This window comes from Palaemon carinicauda, chromosome 22, assembly GCF_036898095.1.
Source record: "Palaemon carinicauda isolate YSFRI2023 chromosome 22, ASM3689809v2, whole genome shotgun sequence".
NCBI classification, from domain to species: Eukaryota; Metazoa; Arthropoda; class Malacostraca; order Decapoda; family Palaemonidae; genus Palaemon; species Palaemon carinicauda.
Window position 1 is genome coordinate 66141781 of NC_090746.1, and position 22425 is coordinate 66164205.

Below are 22425 nucleotides of genomic sequence, written 5' to 3' on the forward strand. Positions count from 1 at the left end.
AAGATAATGTGAATACAGAGCAGCATCACTGACCACTACACACTGGTACCAGGCAATAATCCACATTCAGAATGTTTTAGTAGAGTACTTGACGGATACTCCTACTTTCTCTTCTGGGTGAAGGAGGCTGCTGTCGATGCCTAGAAAGGAATAATAACAGATTAAGACATTTTACGGGGGTCAGGGACTGGAGCGCTACAAAACACTGTATATGAAAAGTAATTTTTTTTTCATAACATACAAACCATTCAAGTTTTCTTAGACACAAACCCCTATATACTGCAACATAAAGAGACAATTCAAATACAGAAACAAAGACACTGTACTACAGCTGTACACATCACGAGTAAGACCTCATCTAGAATACATATTCCAATTTTGGGCTCCAAATATTCAGAAGGGGCCACCAAACTAGTTTCAACTCTAAGGCAATTTGGATGTAGATGAAGGATGGAACTTTTGAACTTATTTGATCTACAAACTTGACAACTAAGGGGACAGTTAATAGAGGTATTCAAAATTCTTAGATTGTTGTAAGCTACTTTTGTTATTCAACAAATGTAGATTACAACAATTTAGTCACGCTTCGCACAAATCAGTCCAGAGGTAATGATACAAACTATAATTGAAAAGATACAACACCATTCAATGTGGCAATTTCTTTACGTACAAAATAGCAAATACTTGGAATAGACTTCCAGCAGACGTAGTAAACAGTAACACGGTAAACGAGTTCAAGATTAAGTTAGACTAGATCATAAGAACTCTCTAAGTGCTTAAAGTAAATCGCTCTACCAAAGAGCAAGTGGAATCTTTGCGGATGTCACCACACACACACACACACACACACTCTCTCTCTCTCTCTCTCTCTCTCTCTCTCTCTCTCTCTCTCTCTCTCTCTCTCTCTCTCTCTCTCTCTCTCTCTCTCTCTCTCTCTCTCTCTTTTTTTGTGGGGGGGGAGTGAGAAGGTCTGTCTTTTGCTGCCTTAGGAACAGATTGGGCAAATTGTGCAGTTTCTTAGCCTTAGTCTCCATCGATGAGGGATGAAAGTACTGTAGCTCCCGTAGTTTAGTGCCAGGTTGCTCAGTTAAAACTCAGGAACTGCCATTGAATAACCCAGTTTAGAGCCCTTTTTTATTCCCTATCTAAGTGAAGCGTCGGGTGGCGATCTAGAGGAGGTACTTCTGTCTCTCTCAAGGAATCTGGTATGCTATCTGAAGGAGATTACTGTAGACACCTCAGTACTGAATGTCAGCGACTCTTCTTTTGCAAAGGAAGGACTGAGAAATAGGTTTCTAGGAATACAATCTCTCTGATTTCATGAGACTGTATGTAATGATAGAGTCGAGGTACTGGCTAGGACTGGGGGCTTGCAATTGTCCAGGTGTTGAAGGCTGTAGTGTATACACAGCAGACAACCTCTGCTGACTTTTATCTACACAAGTCCCTTTACAACTTTGTGCTTGGTGTTTTGGTGACTTCTCAAGTATTTTTTTAGTAGGCCTAGCTTCCATGCAGAAAAGTATGGATCTTGTCTATAATAGTGAAATGCCTGGCTCTCTATTTTTTCTTTCCCTCTCGTTTGGAAACATTACTTGCTGGATGTAACTTGATGCTGGTAAACTTCACTTCTTAGCTCCATTCTTTAGAATCTAGAGAAATGCCTCCCCCGTTTTCTCTCGATTAAGGTTTGGGTGGTGAAATGTATAGCAAAATGATGATCTCCCTCGGGAGAAGGGATCCTTCCTTTGACCACGTACCAATCTTCCTGGATAGGCCAGGCCATATCATCTTCATTCCTGTATTGGACCTGGTAGGTTGACAATTTTAGGTGGATTTCAGACCCATTAATCAGAGTCAACCTATTTAACGGATGAAAGGATTGTATAAGCGTAGGAACATATAAATTTTTAAATACAGTAGTTTGTATTTTTCCTTGTTATACAAACCTGTGTCTTTTAAGTTCAACTTTTAAACATATGACTTACCTGGTAGTTATATATATAGCTATACGTCCCTGACGTCACGGCAGAAATTTCAAAACTCGCAGCAATTGCCGGTGTACCACCAGTGCGCCCTCTAGGTAGGTACCTGGAACCATTCCAGTGATTCCTCAAATCTTCCCTGCCGCCACACTGGCGACATCGTTGGATATTTCACTCGTTGTTAACCTGAGTTTTTGCAGTCATCTTGGTGATGTACTATTTGGTTATTGGCTTTTGCTCGAATTTGGATTACCCTTTGGATTTTCTTGAACCTCTTGAATTATTGTTATTTTGACCCTTGCTTATTTGATCTCTCTTCTAAATATTCAAAATGGCTGACACTCCTAAATCTTTTAGTAAGTCTATAAGAGGTTGTAAGACTCAGCTTGCTAAAGCCTCTATCGATCCCCACTCCATTTGTGTAAAATGCAGAGGTAAAGTGTGAGTTGGGGATCGGTGTGATGAATGTATTTTGTTGTCTGAGAGTCAGTGGTTAGAATTTGACAGCTACACTCGTAAACTTGAGAGAGATAGAATTAGAAGAAGTTCTTCTGTTTCTAGAGTATATTCCTCTTCCCGTGTCATTGAACCTAATCCTTCCCCTGTAGTGGTAGTTACAGATCCCACTACAGTTACCGCTGAGGAACCAACGCTAAAGAACATGATGGTTGCTATTCAATCACTGGGTGTTAGAGTTGAATCGCTTGCTGCGGACAGAAACCAGTTAATGTTCGATATTAATCAATTAAAAAGTGCAAATGTCAGTGCTAAAAGTGCGGTTAATGTATTTAGTGCAGTGGAGGGTGCGTCTGCTTGAACCTGTCGTTCACCTAGCCTTAGACCTCTTCCAAGCTCCTCAACCCCTGGGAGAAGGAATGTCAATTGGCGAAAGGAATCGAGAGGCGTTAATGCCCGAGCAGACGTCCCCTTGAGCGTACCTGTTGACGTTTCACGGGACGCTTGCCCTCACCATGGGAAAGGTGAGGTTAAAGTGTTTACATCATCTTCGGATGACGCAGCGCCCAGACGGGGCTGGCGTCAAGCTTCCAGACCTCTGAAGAGGAAGATGGATACTGCTGATCAGCGTCCTGACATGACGTGTAATGATCGCGAGCGTCAAGCTTTTGAACCGCAAGCTCCTGGCTGTAGTCATTGGAGTAGTCCGGAGCGTTTTCCTTCTTCCGAAGAAGGCTCTCCTGCTAAGCGACCTTTAAGGACGGAAACTGTCAAGCGTCCAGCCCAGCCTGTTGCAGGACAATGTTCTGTGTCGGGCATGACTTCCGTTCATGCTCCTCCTCCACCTTCAGATTGGTTGTCGCCGTCTAGACGATTGGCGCGTTCCTTGAGCGACGTTGATAGCGAGCCTGTGGTAGAAGTTACGTCTCCTGTTTCACCGCAAGTTGACCCTAATTTTAGTATGCTGCAAGATATGAGGCTTAAACTCTCTTCTCTCATGCAAGTTTATCAGCCCGCTGACAACAAGAGAGTGGCTCGCCAAGACCCCGAGCATCAGGAAGCTTCTCACCTTGTCACCAAGCGTCGCAAGGCGATAAGTCAGGAGGCTCTTGACGACGGACAGCTTTCCAAGCGTCGAGAGCATGGTAGTCATGACACAAAGCGTCAAGCTCTCAAACACAGCATCGAACAGGATCCTCCTGTTAAACGTCGAGATACTGTTCTGCATGACCCCGAGCGTCAAGCGACCGCCGAACGTCAAGCAGCCAGACGTGACGCCGAACGTCAAGCAGCCAGACGTGACGCCAAGCGTCAAGCAGATAAACGTGACGCCGAGCATCAAGCAGATGAACGTGGCGCTGAGCGTCAAGCAAGACGTGACGCCGAGCGTCAAGCAGATAAACGTGACGCCGAGCGTCAAGCAGGACGTGACACCGAGCGTCAAGCAGAACGTTACGCCAAGCGGCAAGCAGTTGCTGAATGCCAAGCAGTCAGATGTGACGCCGAGCGTTGCAACCTCGGACGTCGTGATAGCGCTAATCAATCCGAGCGTCAAGATCGCGAGCGACTTAGTTCCGATCGTTATGATCGCGAGCTTCTCTCTTCTGAGCGTCAAGCTTTTGAACTACGTGACGCCAGACATGATGATCCTGAACTCATTGACGACAGACGTGATGATCCTGGACCCATTGACACCAGAAGTCAAGATCCTAAGGAGTTGTCTCATGGTAATCAAGATGTCTCTACTTCGGTAGAGCAGTGTCGGAGGAAGGCATCGATGATCATCTTTCACCGATTGAGCTGTTAGAGGAATTCTCGGAAGGAGAAGATCCTGAGACCCTTCAACCTTCTTTTGATCTTGTCTTGAGAAACTCATAAGAGTTTTTACGGAAGAGTTTCCGGATTATTTTGTGCCTGTTGCTCCTCGTTCACCTCCTTCAGAGTTTACCCTAGGGAAGGCGGCGAAGGAGTCTCTTTTTACTAAGATAGTTCTTTCATGATCATCAAAGAGAGCTTTGAAGATGTTGGGAGATTGTATGCAGTCCAAAAAGGACCAGGGAAAGACGGCTTTCTCTTTACCTCCAGCTAGATTGGCCTCTAGATCTAGCGTGTGGTACGTGACGGGAGAAGTTCTCGGCTTGGGAGTTCCTGCCTCTGCCCAAGGAGACTTTTCAAGTCTGGTAGACTCTCCTCGTCGGACGACCATGAGAAGAACCAAAATTCTCTGGTCAACTTCGGAACTGGATCATCTGCTCAAAGGCGTCTTCGGAGCCTTCGAGGTTTTCAATATCCTCGATTGGACTCTGGGAGCCTGGGGCAAAAAGGTTTCGGCCTTGAAGGATGTTGACACTGATAGTATCATCCATATCATGTCATGCATGGATAAAGCAGTAAGAGATGGATCGTATGAGTTGGCAGTCCTTTTCTCGGGAGGGGTCCTCAAGAAAAGAGCACAAATGTGTTCTTTTCTGTCAATTGGGGTTACAGTACACCCTATCAGAAGTCTGAATTGCTGTATGCACCTCTTTCTTCCTCTCTTTTTGTACAAGAGCTGGTCAGAGAGGTTTCTTCAGCTTTAACCCAAAAGGCCACTCAAGATTTGGTATCAAAGACAGCAAGGAAGGTCCTACCTACTTCCTTCGCTAGCCGCAAGTCGAAGGAAGAAGCTCCATTCCCTCAGTTTTCGCACCCCTTTCAAAGGAAGTCTTTCAGTATGGGTAGTTCCAGACCCGAGGGAAGGAGAGCAAGGAGAAGAGGATCCAGACCAGGGCGAAGCAGAGTCTGACTGCTTTTGCCTTCAGACAGCAGTAGGAGCCAGACTGAATAACTTCTGGCGAGCTTGGGAGGAGAGGGGAGCAGACCTTTGGTCCGTTCAATTACTGAAGGAGGGATACAAAATTCCTTTCATAAGGAAACCTCCTTTAGTGTTGGCTTCAATAGACCTCTCTCCCAGATACAAGGAGTCAAAGAGGCAGGCTATGTAACTTCAAATGTCTCTCTTGTTGGAGAAGGAGGTGATAGAGAGGGTGCGAGACTTGTGGTCACCAGGTTTTTACAACCGCTTATTCCTGGTTCCCAAGAACTCGGGGGGATGGAGACCAGTCCTGGACGTAAGTGCCCTCAACGCCTTCTTTCAGAAGACAAAGTTCTCCAGGGAAACATCGAAGTCTGTCCTAGCAGTAGTAAGAAAGGACGACTGGATGGTCTCTTTAGACCTTCAGGATGCTTACCTCCATATCCCCATTCATCCGAGTTTCAAGCATTACCTGAGGTTCGTTTACAAGGAGGAAGTCTTCCAGTTTCGGACTCAGCACCGCCCCTCAAATATCCACGAAGTTGATACTAAAAATAGCAAGCATACTGCACTCGAAGTATCAGAGCCTCCCTGTATCTGGACGACTGGCTACTCAGAGCTCATTCCTACAATCGCTGCCTGGAGGATCTACAAATGACATTGAGGTTAACAGAAGAGCTGGGTCTTTTGGTAAACAGAGAAAAGTCTCAACTTACTCCATCACAAAAGATCATTTATTTGGGGATGGAGATTCAGAGTCAAGTTTTTCGGGCTTTTCCGTCACCCTCAAGGAGGGAGCAAGCCCTTCTGAAACTTCATTCTTTTCTAAAGGAATGGGAGTATTCTGTGAGAGTGGTGAGTCTGCTGGGAACTCTCTCCTCGGAGCAGTTTATCTCCCTGGGAAGGCTGACTCTTATTCCTCTGCAGTTCCACCTCAATTGTCATTGGGACAAGGAAAAGGTTCTAGAGACAAGGTGCATCTCCATTACGGAATCTGTAAGAAGTTGCCTTCAGTGGTGGAACGACCCGGGCAAACTTCAAGAAGGTCTCTCCTTGGAACAGAGGAACCCAGACCTTGTGTTGTGTTCCGACGCCTCGGACACGGGGTGGGGAGCAACACTGGGCAAGTTGGAGATCTTCGGTCTGTGGACGAAAGATCAGGAGAGCCTCCACATCAACCAGAAGGAGCTGTTAGCAGTCCTGTTGGCCCTCAAAGGTTTCGAAGGGTCAGTGTTGAACAGAGTGGTGCAGGTCAACGCCGACAACACTACAGCATTGGCATACGTAGCCAAACAAGGCGGAACCCACTCGAGGTCCCTTTACGAGACTGCGAGAGTGCTTCTCATCTGGGCAAAGGAGAAGAATGTAATCCTTGTAACAAGGTTCATTCAGGGGGAAAAGAACGTGATGGCAGACAGCTTCAGCAGGAGAGATCAAGTTCTGTCCACTCATCAAGAGGTCTGCAAGAACCTGTGGCGGATTTGGGGTCGTCCGTCCATAGATCTGTTCGCAACCTTGAAGATGAAGAGGCTAGAAACATACTGCTCCCGAGTGCCAGATCTCGAAGCAGTCCACATAGACGCTTTCCTTCTAGACTGGTCCCACCTGGATGTGTATGCATTCCCTCCATTCAAGATTCTGTACAAAGTGTTGCAAAAGTTTGTGTTGCACGAGGGAACCAGATTGACTAGTGGCCCCCTTTTGGTCCTCAAGAGATTGATTCACAGAGGTACTAGAATGGATGGTGGACACCCCGAGAAGCCTATTAAGAGTAGATCTACTCTAACAACCCCACTTGGAAAGGTACCATCAAAACCTCCGAACTCTACATCTAACTGCCTTCAGACTATCGAAAAACTCACAAGAGCTAGAGGATTTTCGAGGGAGGCAGCTAGGGCTATTGCAAGAGCAAGGAGGGTTTCTACCATCAAGGTTTACCAATCCAAGTGGGAGGTTTTTAGAGAATGGTGCAAAGTCAACTCTTGTTTCCTCGTCCAGTACCTCTTTGACTCAGATTGCTGACTTCCTGTTAGACTTTAGAAGGAAACGTAGGTTTTCATCTTCTACCATCAAGGGATACGGGAGCATGTTAGCGGCCGTATTCAGGCACAGGAACTTAGACCTTTCTAGTAATAAAGACCTGCAGGACCTTCTCAAATCTTTTGAAACATCTAAGGAACCACACCAAGAATCACTAGCTTGGAATCTGGATGTATTCCTGAAGTTCCTCATGGGTGACAGATTTGAGCCCTTGCACTCAGCTTCTTTTAAGGACCTCACTATGAAGACTATTCTTGGTCAGTCTGGCGACAGCTAAAAGGGTCAGTGAGGTTCATGCTTTTAGTAAGAACATTGGCTTTCGAGATAACAAAGCTATCTGCTCCTTGCAACTAGGATTTCTTGCAAAGAACGAATGCTCTTCTCAACCCTGGCCCAAGGCTTTTGAGATTCCGAACCTTTCGGATGTGGTTGGTGAAGAATTGGAGAAGGTCCTATGCCCAGTAAGAGCCCTGAAGTTCTACCTGGACAGAACAAAGGAGTTTCGAGGCAAATCAGAAGCTCTTTGGTGCTCGGTCAAGAAGCCCTTGTCACAGATGTCGAAGAATGCCCTTTCTTTCTTCATCAGACTCTTAATAAGAGAGGCTCATTTGCATCGCAGTGAGACAGACCTCAAACTTTTGAAAGTTAAGACGCTTGAAGTTAGAGCTGTAGCAACTTCTGTAGCCTTCAAACAGAATAGATCTTTGCAGAGCATTCTGGACACAGCCTTTTGGAGGAGTAAGTCTGTGTTCGCCTCATATTATTTGAAACGTCTTCAGACCCTTTATGAGGACTGCTACACTCTGGGACCATTCGTAGCAGCGAGTGCAGTAGTGGGAGAAGGATCTACCACTACATTCCCTTAACCTAATACCCTTTTCTTCTCTTGGAACTTTTGTATTTTTATGATTGTTTGTGGAGATTGGTTGACGGTCTTCCGCAATCATTGATTTTAGTCAGGTGGTCAGTTTTGTTCCTTGAGAGCGCCCAGAACAAGGGTATTGGAGGAAGTCCTGTCACATAGAGGTATTTACACCAGTTTGACAGCTCCTAGAGGTCTTCAGCCCCCTGGGTGGATCGCTGGATCTCGTGAGGAAAGCGGATATAATGAGGCAGAGAATCATTGAAGTCAGCTTCCTTATCAGGTACGAACCCTTAAGCTTGTTTATTAACTCTTAGGTAAAATTTCAACAATGTTGGCTGTCTCTGACCCTCCACCAAAGGTGTCAATCAGCTATATATATACCTACCGGGTAAGTCATATATTTAAAAATTATATTTTCTTAATAAAATAAATTTTTGAACATACTTACCCGGTAGTTTTATATAATTTAATTTCCACCCTCCTCCCCTCTAGAGACCTATGGGCATGGAAGATCTGAGGAATCACTTGAATGGTTCCAGGTACCTACCTAGAGGGCGCACTGGTGGTACACCTGGCTACCTAATCAGCGATTGCCGCGAGTTTTGAAATTTCTGCCGTGACGTCAGGGACGTATAGCTATATATATATAACTACCGGGTAAGTATGATAAAAAATTTATTTCATTATGAAAATATCATTTTCCACCTCAACCACCTCTTTCAATCCTGAGCCGAAAGATCAAAAGTAAGAATCTTCTAACATGTGGGTTGGAGATTGGGGGTGCTTCTCGCTTGTGCTCACCACCTGTCCTTGACTTCTGTACATCATTCACGATTTCAACTATCATTCCAGCTCGTGCTGAAAACATATCCCTATTTAAAGCATTCAGGTTAGTATAACTAGGAAAATACAAATTACTTTTAAAATTTTTTTGTTTCCAAAGACTCAAATCTGAAGTCCAGTACAGTATTGTATTCCTGAAATTATTATTATTATAATTATTATTATGATTATTATTATTATTATTATTATTATTATTATTATTATTATTATTATTATTATTACTAGCTAAGCTACAACTTTAGTTGGAAAAGTCAGAAGCTATAAGCCCAAAGGCTCCAATAGAGAAAAATAGTGCAGTGAGTAAAGTCATACATATACCAAGGCACTTCTCCCAATTTTGGGGGGTAGCCAACATCAAACAAATGAAACAGAAAAGGGGACCTCTCCTCTGTATGTTCCTCCCAGCCTGACAAGGGACTCATCCGAGTTTGGGTGATACTGCTAGGGGTGCCACAGCCCACCCTCCCCGTTATCCACCACAGATGAAACTTCATAACACTGAATCCCCTACTGCTGCTACCTCCGCGGTCATCCAAGGCATTGGAGGAAGCAGCAGGGCCTACCGGAACTGCGTCACAATCGCTCACCATTCATTCCTATTTCTAGCACGCTCTCTTGCCTCTCTCACATCTATCTTCCTATCACCCAGAGCTTCCATTACTCCATCCATCCACCCAAACCTTGGCTTTCTTCTTGTACTTCTCCCATCAACTCTAGCATTCATCACCTTCTTTAGCAGACAGCCATTTTCCATTATCTCAACATGGCCAAACCACCTCAACACATTCATATCCACTCTAGCTGCTAACTCATTTCTTACACCCGTTCTCACCCTCACTACTTCGTTCCTAACCCTATCTACTCGAGTTACACCAGCCATACTCCTTAGACATTTCATCTCAAACACATTCAATTTCTGTCTCTCCGTCACTTTCATTCCCCACAACTCCGATCCTTACATCACAGTTGGTACAATCACTTTCTCATACAGAACTCTCTTTACATTCATGCCCAACCCTCTATTTTTTACTACTCCCTTCACTGCTCCCAACACTGCATCCTTCATACACTCTCTGATGTACATCTGCTTCCACTCCATCATTTGCTGCAACAACAGACCCCAAGTATTTAAACTGATCCACCTCCTCAAGTAACTCTCCATTCAACATGACATTCAACCTTGCACCACCTTCCCTTCTCGTACATCTCATAATCTTACTCTTACCCACATTAACTCTCAACTTCCTTCTCTCACACACCCTTCCAAATTCTGTCACTAATCGGCCAAGCTTTTCTTCCGCATCTGCAATCATTACAGTATCATCTGCAAACATCAACTGATTTACTTCCCATTCATGGTCATTCTCATCTACCATTTTCAATCCTCGTCCAAGCACTCGAGCATTCACCTCTCTCACCACTTCATTAACATACAAGTTAAACAACCACGGCGACATCACACATCCCTGTCTCAGCCGCACTCTCACCGGAAACCAATCGCTCACTTCATTTCCTATCCTAACGCATGCTTTACTATCTTTGTAGAAACTTTTCACTGCTTGCAACTACCTTCCACCAACTCCATATAACCTCATCACATTCCATGTTGCTTCCTTATCAACTCTGTCATACGCTTTCTCCAGATCTATAAACGCAACATACACCTCCTTACCTTTTGCTAAATATTTCTCGCATATCTGCCTAACTGTAAAAATCTGATTCATACAACCCCTACCTCTTCTAAAACCACCCTGTACTTCTAAGATTGCATTCTCTGTTTTATCCTTAATCCTATTAATCAGTACTCTACCATACACTTTTCCCACCACACTCAACAAACTAATACCCCTTGAATTACAACACTCATGCACATCTCCCTTACCCTTATATAGTGGTACAGTACACGCACAAACCCAATCTACTGGTACCATTGACAACGCAAAACACATATTAAACAATCTCACCAACCATTCAAGTACAGTCACACCCCCTTCCTTCAACGTCTCAGCTCTCACACCATCCATACCAGATGCTTTTCCTACTCTCGTTTCATCTAGTGCTCTCCTCACTTCCTCTCGTAATCTCTTTCTCATTCTCATCTCCCATCACTGGCACCTCAACACCTGCAACAGTAATTATATCTGCCTCCCTATTATCCTCAACATTCAGTAAACTTTCAAAATATTCCACCCATCTTTTCCTTGCCTCCTCTCCTTTTTAACAACCTTCCATTTCCATCTTTCACTGTCTCTTCAATTCTTGAGCCAGCCTTCCTTACTCTCTTCACTTCTTTCCAAAACTTCTTTTTATTCTCTTCATATGAATGACCCAATCCCCAACCCCACCTCAGGTCAGCTGTCCTCTTTGCCTCACGTACCTTGCACTTTACTTCCACATTTTTCTCTTTATATTTTTCATACTTCTCTACACTATTACTCTGCAGCCATTCTTCAAAAGCCCTCTTTTTCTCTTCCACTTTTACCTCCACTCCTTCATTCCACCATTCACTGCCCTTCCTCATGCTGCCTCCAACAACCTTCTTGCCACACACATCACTTGCAATCCTAACAAAATTTTCTTTTACTAACTTCCACTCCTATTCTAAATTACCAGTTTCTCTTACTTTCACTTTGTCATATGCCATTTTCAACCTTTCTTGATATTTACTTTTTACCCCCGGTTTTATTAGCTCTTCAACCCTCACTAGCTCCCTTTTACATCCACCTACTCTATCCCCACTTTTGCTACAACTAATTTTCCTTCCACCAAAAAATTATCAGACATATCGTTAACCATACCCCTAAACACGTGCACGTCTGTCAATCTTTCAAACATTCTTTTAGTTATTAACCCTTTTACCCTCAAAGGACGTACTGGTACGTTTCACAAAACCCATCCCTTTACCCCCATGGATATACCGGTACGTCCTTGCAAAAAAATGCTATAAAAATTATTTTTTTCATTATTTTTGATATTTTGAAAAAAAAATCAGACATTTTCCAAGAGAATGAGACCAACCTGACCTCTCTATGACAAAAATTAAGGCTGTTAGAGCAATTTAAAAAGAAATATACTGCAAAATGTGTTGGGAAAAAATAACCCCTTGGGGGTTAAGGGTTGGAAATTTCCAAAGAGCCTGGGGGTAAAAGGGTTAACTCATAATCCATTAACGCCCTTTCTACCACTCTTCCAGGAAATATACTACTGTACAAGAGAAGTAATGATCAATTAAAATAAAATATTTTAGGAACAGTAACGACATTAAAGTAGATCTTTCATATGTAAACTATAAAAAGAGAATTGATTGAATGCTTTATTTCTGTCTTTTGATTTTTATAGTTAGAAAATATTGGGTTATTGATGCAATACTGTAAACGACAGATATGAACATATTTATTTATTTTGATGAAAATTGTTTCACTAACATGGTCTGTGATATTTATAACAGTTGAAAGTTTAAAACTTATTTTGGATTGTTTTGTATTTGTTTCAGTTATAAGCTCATCTAAGACACCATTGGTACCCTCTGCATCTAGTCGTATTTCCAGTCATAGTGATGGATCAGATTCTGAAACCCTGTGTTCGGATGATGAAGTACTTCCAGATCTTTCAGAAATCAGCGATCCCTCTTTCAATATTAACAGAAAAAGAAGTCCGGAAAAAATCAAATCGCCCCGCCGTCATCTGGAAAAGAAAAAGAAGAAAAAGATGATGCCAAAACATGTCAAAAGCAGGGAAGGCAAATTGATGAAAGCAGCCAAGCAGAACTGGCTAGCAAAAAAGGAGATGTTTGTTGTTAGCTCTAAAGACAAGCGAGTATTGAAAAATGACCAAGAGAATGGCAAATCTCCTTTGAATAGTGAGGGAAAGGATAAATCCTCAAATATATCCTTTGATCACAAGTTGAAGCCATCCCCTTTAGCTACCCATTCTTTTAAGACAACTGGGATTGCAGAGCTTAAGCCTTATGCCAAATCCCCAAAAGATGTTGAACGAAAATTGACAAGTTCCACTGATACAGTAAAAACTCTTAATGATTCAAAAGTTATAAATAGAGCAAGTACTAAGGAGCAAGAGATGGAACGGCAAAGTAATTTGCGCATGCTTCTGCAAAAACGCTTGGAGTCGCCCCCACCAATAAAAAGCATCGAGTGTAAAGAAGCCCACATTTCTGAAAAAAGTTCATTCAGTGAATTGAATACTACTCAAGACTCCCAGACTCATGAATATGATTCTGATGACACTATCATTTATGAGGAAACTGCTTCAAATCATGTAGAAAATGTACTACCAGATATACCTGCTGTTTATTCTAGTAAAATGAAGAGAAAAAGTTCTGCTGACAGAGACAGCAACAAAAAATTAAAAACTACAACTGAACCATCGTCTGGACTAAGATTTGTGCCATCTCCTGTACCTTTTGTGGTACACTCACCTCCTGGCAGTGAAACGGAGGGAGAACAGCATATCAGGATCCAGCAAGTAGAAGGTGGTATTACAGATGCTTTTCAAAGTCCTCAATCTTCATCTACCTCTGAAAGTAATAAATTGAAATTATTGAAGGAGAAAATGGAGAAAAAGACAGGCCTTGAAAAAAAACTGAACTCTGTAAAAGAAATGTTTGAGGAGAACTTGAAACGAGAAAAGGCAGAATATGAGCGTCGGGTTAGTATGTTAGAAAGCAATTACAAGAAAGAAGTTGACGTCATTGGAAAGGTGAAACAGAAGCTTGAGGATGAGATTAATTCTATATTGATGTATGGGGAGGAAGAGCAAACTGCTGCTGCTGAAAGTCAGGCTGTGGATGCTGCTTCTACAATGCCTACATTAGGTGAGTTTTAAATATCAGGAAGACTGATAAACAATAGTTACAAATGATTTATGATGAAGAACTCTTAAAAAAAAAATGGCCATACCTTGAATATGTTTTTACATTAATTGCATAAGTTTTGATATACACTATCTTTATTACACAGCATAAATCTTTCGTTATATATTTATATTGTCCTGGGATAGACATCTAGTTATCTGGTGGTACTTTTGTACAGATTTAAACAGTATTTGATCTGTCACTAAATGCAAACCATTTTGCTCTTTATAGGTAATATACTTTCGGCAAATCTGAAAACTAGCCTTAAGACTTTTAGCGAGGTATAACTACCCACTGCTAGTTAATGGTGGTTAGGGGGCAGTAACTTGCTATCCCGCTCACACATACACACACAAATGATCTATATCGCCAATTTTGCTTTTGGTTTGGTTGAGTGTAGACGCAGTCTCTCTCTGTTATAAATTTTTCAACTTGACTATTTTTTACTTTTTCTCTTACAAAGTGTGATTGTTGTTTCTGGGCATCGACATGCGGACTTGGCTAGACCCTGAAGAACGCCAATGTGGCACTTTCATGTCCACGGTTGATACAGATCTTCTCTATGCTCCCTGCCTGTAAAGGTCACTCTTTTAGGTAGAAATCACCTTGTAGAGTGTCGAGTGTGGTCATCTTCGTATTGGGTGAGATTTGGCAGACTTATCAAGAATTCAAAAAGGCATTCTTTTCCTCTTTTGCGGTCATCCTCCAAGGCGAAGAAACTCCAGCTTCCTTCTTCATCGTCTCGATCTCTCCATGCAATCTCTTCTCCTTTGATTTGCCTAGGTGAATGTTCGAGTAAGAGCGATTGTCGTTTAACCCCCAGACAACCCTTAGGTTCAGAGGACGTTGCCACTTCCTCTAGCGATGCTGCGCCGCCCTGCGCTAAAGGAGAGTCTCTGTCTGTTGACGATGTACGTCAGCTCTGGCCTTCCTTAGGGATCTTGGGTCCCCCTTCCAAGGAAGGTCTCCTGGAGCTGATCCAGTTAGGGGCACAGAGGAAGTGCACATCTGCTTCCTCAGAGGTTGACCTCGGTCATCTGCCCAGAGACTGTAAAGGTAATGCACCGGCAGAGTCTATAGTGTCCCTACCAGGATCTTCCTCCTTACTTACCCAGTCTCTGTTTGTACATGCTCCCCTGGCACATGTGCAAGAACTTCTTTGGACTACTGTAGTATTCCATGGAGTACTCAGTTGGGAAGGTCAAATGCGGCCAATCCAGAGCTTGACCTAGGTCCTGCTCCCTAATTCGCGTATTACAACGCATTCCCTTAACATGAGCTCGCTCAGCCTGCAGAGGGTTTGAGGAGTATGAAGCATCGATCTGTCCTGCTCAATGGTGAGCACATTTCTTGTTCGCGAGTTACGTCTTCCCCTGAGTGGTCTCTGCCTCGTGTCCCTAGGAAAAGTGCTGGATTCGTCCATGCCGCTTTCCAGCCTGTTGGAACGGTGGTCCTCAGAACGAGACGATGAGGTGGTTTGTAGGCTGTGTGCAATCTCGATCCCTTGCTGTTGTGCCAGTCAGACACATCAGACATCTGCCAGCATTGTCAAGCCAGAAGTCAGAACCTTTGGGTTTTGTGCTCAGGGTTCATCTCCCCTCTGGGAAAGAAAGTAGCCTTCTTAGCGTGCTCATGCACACAGGATTGCTCATTCCTGCGGTGAATCCTAATGTTGGGCTGCACAGGACCAATCATCAAACTCTTGCGGGAGCATTGGCTTGTAAATCTCGCGATGTTCCTCCTACTAACGAAGATTTTCACAGACTAGACCGCTTATGAACTCCAGCATGCAACCATGTCGACTCTCATGGCCGGATAGACCCTTTTTCGGCAAGAACATCCGCATCATCAGCCTCCATAAGACCGGATGATAGCGGACTTCCTCCGAAGGTCCAGTCCTCTGCCAGAAGGAACTCTGAAGACATCAATTTCCGGGCTATGGGTGTCAGCTCGGAGGAGATGAAACCTTTTCATGACAGCTCTAAGCATTCTGACGGAGCACTACCAGCGTCTGTCAGCCCCAGGATACTCCAAGTCTGATGCTGGTGTTGGATTTGGAGTACAGAGTAATGGTTTTAATTGTAGAGGTGCACTTCCTCTAACAGCTTCCATATTTACTGCCGAACTGTATGGCATACTAACCGCTATTGAGAAAATAGCGTTGGAGAAGGAGGGTAATTTTACAATTTTTAGTGATGCAAGGAGTGTCCTGCAAGCTTTAGAAGTTTTTAATTCTAGCAACCCTATAGTTTTAAAGATTTTAGAATGGCTTTTTATTATTGGACGGAGAGGTATAACAGTTAGATTTTGTTGGGTTCCAGCACATGTAGGTGTGTCTGGGAATGAGAAGGCAGATTCACTGGCAAAGAATGCTGCATCCGAGTTGCTGCCAAGAAGATATCCCATTCCGTGTAACGATTTCCTACCTAACATCAAGAAATTGCTTTGTAATAAATGGCAACAGCACTGGGATAGTCTAGATGGCAATAAAATGAGAGAAGTAACAAATGCCATATCTCCTTGGAGATATAACATGATGCCCTGAAAATGGGAGACTTCTCTTTGTCGTCTCTGTATTGGTCACACTCGGTTGACACACAAGTTTCTGTTGAAGGGCCAACACCAACCCTATTGTGAAGACTGTTTAGTACCTCTAACAGTGAGGCATTTGTTGACCGAATGCCCCAATTATAATAACTTAAGGAATAGATATTAGTTTTATGCTTGAGGTGAGGGTGGCAGGTTCATCCTTGCCAAGATTCTTGGACATGATGTGTCCTACTATGCAAGTGGCATTTTTAAAATATATTTCAGAAGCAGGTCTGAAAACACTCTAACGTTTATAATGACGTCCAACTTTTACGGTATTAATTGAATAATCTTCATTTTTTTGTATATACTGTATAAACTAAATGATATCGGCATCAATGACCTTAGATGTCAGGATGCCTGAAAACCTTAAATCAATCAATCAGCCCCAGGATATCACCCCTGGAGTTGAAGGATTGAGATCATCTTATTTCTGCAAGTCTTTTCTTGCCTTAGGAAGGTCAACAATCTGGGGGCAGGTACTTTTCCTCCAGGGGACAACGTACATCCTCGTACTACCAAGGAATTGAGGTCCCCGAGGGAAGTCATAGTCATGGATAACTATAGTGTTGAGTCGGCTGGAATCCTCTGCGTAAGTGGCAGAGGTTCCTCCTCTTGTTCACTTCAAAAGAATAAAACCTAAGGAGTTGGAGAAGAACAGTTCCCCTCTTTTTGAGGGCTTTAACATCTGCCTGAGGGAACGGAAGGACACTAGACGCTTGTTAGAATAAGTGTTCAATGGATGAACACAAATCATCCATAGCAGACTTCCTCCGAGGGTCCAGTCCAGTCCTCTGCCGGAAGGAATTCTGAAGACGTCCTCATCTCTCCCTGGGCTGCTATGGATGCCAGCTCGGAGGAGATAGAACCTTTTCATGACTACTTTAAACTTTCCGACGGAGCACTACCGACGTTTGTCAGCCCTAGATCTCACCCCTGGAGTAGAAGGATTCAGATCGTCTATTTCTGCAAGTTTGCATTAGGAAGGTTAACAATCTGGGGGAGCCGGATCAAGTCATTGCAGAGAAAAAGACACGGTCCTAGGCCTCTTCTCTGATACCCTGAGTCCCATCAAGACTAAGGTAGCTTTGCCTTGGTCAAAGGTGCAAAGAAGAGAGCTTATACTGAGTGGCAGGAACCTCACGATCTTTCCGATCCGTGAATTCTTCTCGTTTACTTCCTCCTCTGTATGTGCGGCAAAGGAAGTACTGTTTTACAAAATGGTAGAGAACAATCCATCTCCTCTACCATTGGACCCGGCAATCTTAGCATTGACTCAGAACTCTTCTTTGACAAAACTGGCGACTGCCAGTACATTTCTCTTTGGGAGACGCAGCCAATATGGAACGGGGTGCAAGATGTTCCTTGCAATCCGTTTCATGGCTGGATTTCTAGTTGGGGACAGTAGATTATCTTGTTGAGAACAAATGCCTCTCCATCCCTTAGAGAAAGGAAGTGCTGATAGCCTTTCTCCTCTTGGGGTAGGACCCTCGAGTTCTTGGCAGAAAACATTGTCAACCAGTGGGTCATCTGGGTTTTGAGGCGTTGCGTTGGGCGCAAAATTCCAAAGGGAGGTACCGAAGAGGGAAGCAAAGAGACTGGACCTTCAATGTTCAACGTGGTGGACATCGAAGCGGTGGCAGAGAAATGGAGGAAGGCGAGTCAGGACTCCTTTCTCCATAGGCCCATTACCTTACTCTCCAACTCAGTGGTACCTCCAATGCAGAGATCTTCCTCGGCTGATGGGCGCTGAAGAAGAAAACATCGCAGACAAAGCAGGCAGCGCAGACGCAAGTCCCCATAAAGCCCTTTTGACCTAGAAGCTCAAGGAGGGGTAAAGAGATTAGAGGAACAGATGAGGACATTTCCGCTAGGGAAGGCATTTCCCCAGCCAGTCCACCGGTAGAGGGATGTCTGGAGAGCAGAAGGCAGAAGGGAGCCTACCCTTGATTGGTTTCCGTATTAAGAGAGGGATACATCGTCCCTTTCACAAACTCTTACCCTCTTCTGACCTTCCATCCAATGATATCAGATTCCTACGTGAGGGAATCCGCAAAGGAACAGCCCCTTTGGGCTGAAGTCTAGACCATACTAGAGAAGGATGCTGTTCAAGGGGTCCCAACAAGGTCCCTAGGCTTCCATAAGTCACTTATTTCTGGTCGAAAAGGTGTCTAGAGTCTGGAGACCAGTCATCGACCTCTTGGTCTTGAACGAGTTCGTATGTCAGACCCTGTTCAAGATGAAGACAGCTCAGACAATGAGGCAGACTGTCAGACATCAGGATTTCATGATTGTTAGACTTCAAGGATGATAAAAGCTTATTTGAAGTGTCATAGCATCAATATGCTAATGATCACATGCCTTCATTACACATTTTTTTCAGAACACAACATCAATATTCTTGCCTGAAAGCATTTGATAGACTTTGAAATAAGCACACTGGGACATGGGATAGTTAATTCACAAATAATTACAGTACTACAGTATATAATAAAGGAAGATGAGGAAAGCGAAAAGTGGTTAAATTTCTATAACAGTCTACTTTATTTTCAAAGTATTTGATATACAACGATAATAGAGCTTCTTTTTAGTTAGTAGGTAATAGGTTGGCCATCGCACCAGCCACCCGTTGAGATACTACCGCTTGAGAGTTATGTGGTCTTTTGGCTGGCCAGACAGTACTGCATTAGATCCTTCTCTCTAGTTACGGTTCACTTTCCCTTTGCCTACACATACACCGAATAGTCTGGCCTATTCTTTACAGTTTCTCCTCTGTCCTCATTCACCTAACAACACTGAGATTACCAAACAATTCTTCTTCACCCAAGGGGTTAACTACTGCACTGTAATTGTCCAGTGGCTACTTTCCTCTTGGTAAGGGTAGAAGACTCTTTAGGTATAGTAAGCAGCTCTTCTAGGAGAAGGGCACTCCAAAATAAAATATTTGTTCTCTAGTCTTGGGTAGTGCCATAGCCTCTGTACCATGGTCTTCCACTATCATGGGTTAGAGTTCTCTTGCTTGAGGGTACACTCGGGCACACTATTCTATCTCGTTTCTCTTCCTCTTTTTTTTTTTAAAGTTTTCTTAGTATATATAGGAAATATTAAAATGTTATTGCTCTTAAGATATATTTTTCCTTGTTTCTTTTCCTCACTGGGCTATTTTCCCTGTTGGGGCCCCTGGGCTTATAGCATCTTGCTTTTCTAACTAGGGTTGTATCTTAGCAAGTAATAATAATAATGTAATAATTTCCTTCAAATATGAATTCATACCGGTAAGTAGAGATCACTTGAACTAAGGACAACTCGAACTGTCTCTACTATTAATCATTCTTAGTACTCTTACACAATTCTCAATTATCAAATGAACATTTACAGAGTTAATTCTTTCCAAGTCATGAAAGAGGGTAAGGGTGCACTTGGAGGGTATACTACTTTTTACATCATAACATCCAAGTCACAAAATATATGTATGTTACAAGAATGAGGCAACGCTTCTCCTCAGAAGGGGTCATTCTACTGCTGAAGTTTCTTTTCTTGAGATTATGTTGGCTGCTGCTTGGTTAGGGCTGTAAGGGCCCTCCTCCATCTGGGTGGTGGTGGTAGAGGGTGATGCGATAAACACTAGCTGTTGCAAAAGCACCGCTCTGCTTCCCCTCCCTCTGGCCTGTACCTGAGGAGTACAGAAGGAGCTACAGATTGCCTATGCTTAATCAACATTTTTAGCCTATGGCGCCATTTGACACTGCATTCCCTCTCCAATGAGACAGTCCTACGATAGTGTCGCACGGGGTCATGGGTCATCATCCCCGTGACCTGTTTTCTAACAGTTATTATCAACATTATTGTTGAGAATAAATGATAAAATAGTAAAGTAACCATAAAAATGTCTGAATAACAATGATACTCGGGAAAAACTCTTGGACACCATAATAATGACACTACAATGTTTCACGCACTAAATTTTTAGATACAGGTTAATCACGGATAGCCCCACGTGTAGCTCTCGCACATTGTTCTTGCCCAGCGTATTGTACAGAAAACAGTAAGAAATAAATATGAATACTGAAGAATTTTCTCAAAGTAGAAATGTCAGTGGTGGCTATGACTAAGATAAGGAAATTTTGGGTGCTTACGCGCGAACAAAATTGCCCTTTTAAATGACGCAATCTTTCATCTAGCAATGGAACATACCTTTTATGGTATAAAAATTTTCAGAAAATAGCTGTGTGACAAAATACAGTTTGGCTAATTTTTAGGTCGCTGATACCCTTAATGGGCTACAGAGGCCACCATCTGGAAGCTTATTATTTTATCGGGTATTGTGTAGACATGTCATTTGGTGGTGCTACTTTCAGTAGAGGATTTTTCACGCTCTACAAGAGAACGTTTGACTGGAGTTAGGTTATATTAAGTTTTTAACTTGATATTCTGACCCTCTTTTCAACTCTAAGAACCCTGTGGTTAGCTGTTTTTGACATCTATTGGAAGGGGTACAGATTTAGCCAAAATAATTGCTCAGGTTTCTGAAGAGGTTGGGTACCAATTCAGAAAATCATTTGAGGTTATAAGAAGTTCTTTTTCGGGTTTTTCCGTATGAAAAGTGTTCAATCTTTCCTACTATTATTATAATTTCAAAGAAGGAAGTATGTCCGTTTGGATTTGATGGGACTTTAATTGGCCATGATGTCTTAACGAGAAGTTTTTACCAATAGTTGGCTTACCATGAGACCTTTTAAAATTCATCCGAATTTAAATTGAAAAAAGATTTTGAATTACAGTAGACAAAATCTCAACTTCAGTGATGAAGAATCTGATTTAACTGCTGAGATGTTGAGGCGAAACGGTGGGTTATACTGTACTAGGGAGTGTCCTTGAAAATGGAAATTCCAGACCTCTCTCTGTTCGTGTACAGTATCCTTTACAAGAAGGATGGGGAAAAATCTAGATTTTTTACATCCATCTGAATAATCCTTGTTTACATGTCATGATTTCTGGGCTTAGGGCCTTTAGTGACTGCTGGGGATATAGTGTGATACCTTGGTGAATTCAGTTGGTTAGTACGGTAGAATTATCCATTTGGAGTTTCATTCTTGTAACCTGTCAAATTTAATTTATTGGTTTTGTAAAACTATATGTGTAGTTACAAGGTAATTAAGATTATTTTTTTATATGAATAAGTAATTGGACGATAATGTAGTGTTTAGAAATGTCAATCTGTGGTTTGGAATAGTAGCCAAAAACATAGACTACAGGTAATCTTGGGATATTATTTAATTGATTATGGGAAACTAAATGTCCTATCTCCTTCTTTCACTGGCCACCCACCACCACTAGAGTGTGGGGCAGCAATATGAACATCCAGGGACATTCATAGAAATAAACAGAATTTTTATAAATAAATTTATTTTATATTCAACTGATGTTCATATACAGTCATACCTCTCTTCAGGAAAGACTCTGCTTACAAAACTTTCAAGCTGCGAAATAAGATGCGAGTATTTTTATGACTCACTTTACGAAAATTGTTTCATTTTGAGAAAAGAGATTTGCTAGCCAGACCGAGAATGAAATAGTCACCCATCACAAAAAGTTGAAGAAAATGGGTTCAGACAACAAAAAATGTAGCTGTAGTCTATAATAGGGGTAACTATAATAGTACATTACATATGGAACTGTATGTTTATTATATGTACAGTATTGTATTATTTTCCATTTGTTATTTCATTGTTGTAATAACTACTTTTTTGGGCTCAGGCCATGTCGTTTTGATGGAAGGGTTCCTTTAGGTAGCCTTCTAAGGGATATTTGCTACAGTGATACTCCCGCAGAAATAAACCAAAGGTCTCCAGGATTCCAACTCCTGGCACGAGTATCCAATTAAGGATATCGCATAATATCAGGGGACGTATTTTTGGATACGACACATAGCAATCTTCACCCCGAATAGATTTAACTCTTTGATGTAAGGGGGAAGTGTGGC

The 22425-nt window shown here is 42.6% G+C and overlaps 1 protein-coding gene across 7 annotated transcripts in view; it reads left to right on the forward strand.

Annotated features, from left to right (window-relative positions):
- Window positions 1-22425, forward strand: part of LOC137616496 (uncharacterized) — a 249094-nt gene that overhangs the window by 105769 nt on the left and 120900 nt on the right. For all 7 annotated transcript variants that reach the window (XM_068346317.1, XM_068346311.1, XM_068346313.1 and 4 more), the window contains one exon: window positions 12477-13814. In XM_068346317.1, the coding sequence (XP_068202418.1) occupies window positions 12477-13814 (1338 nt within the window). The remainder of the gene's footprint in view (window positions 1-12476; window positions 13815-22425) is intronic.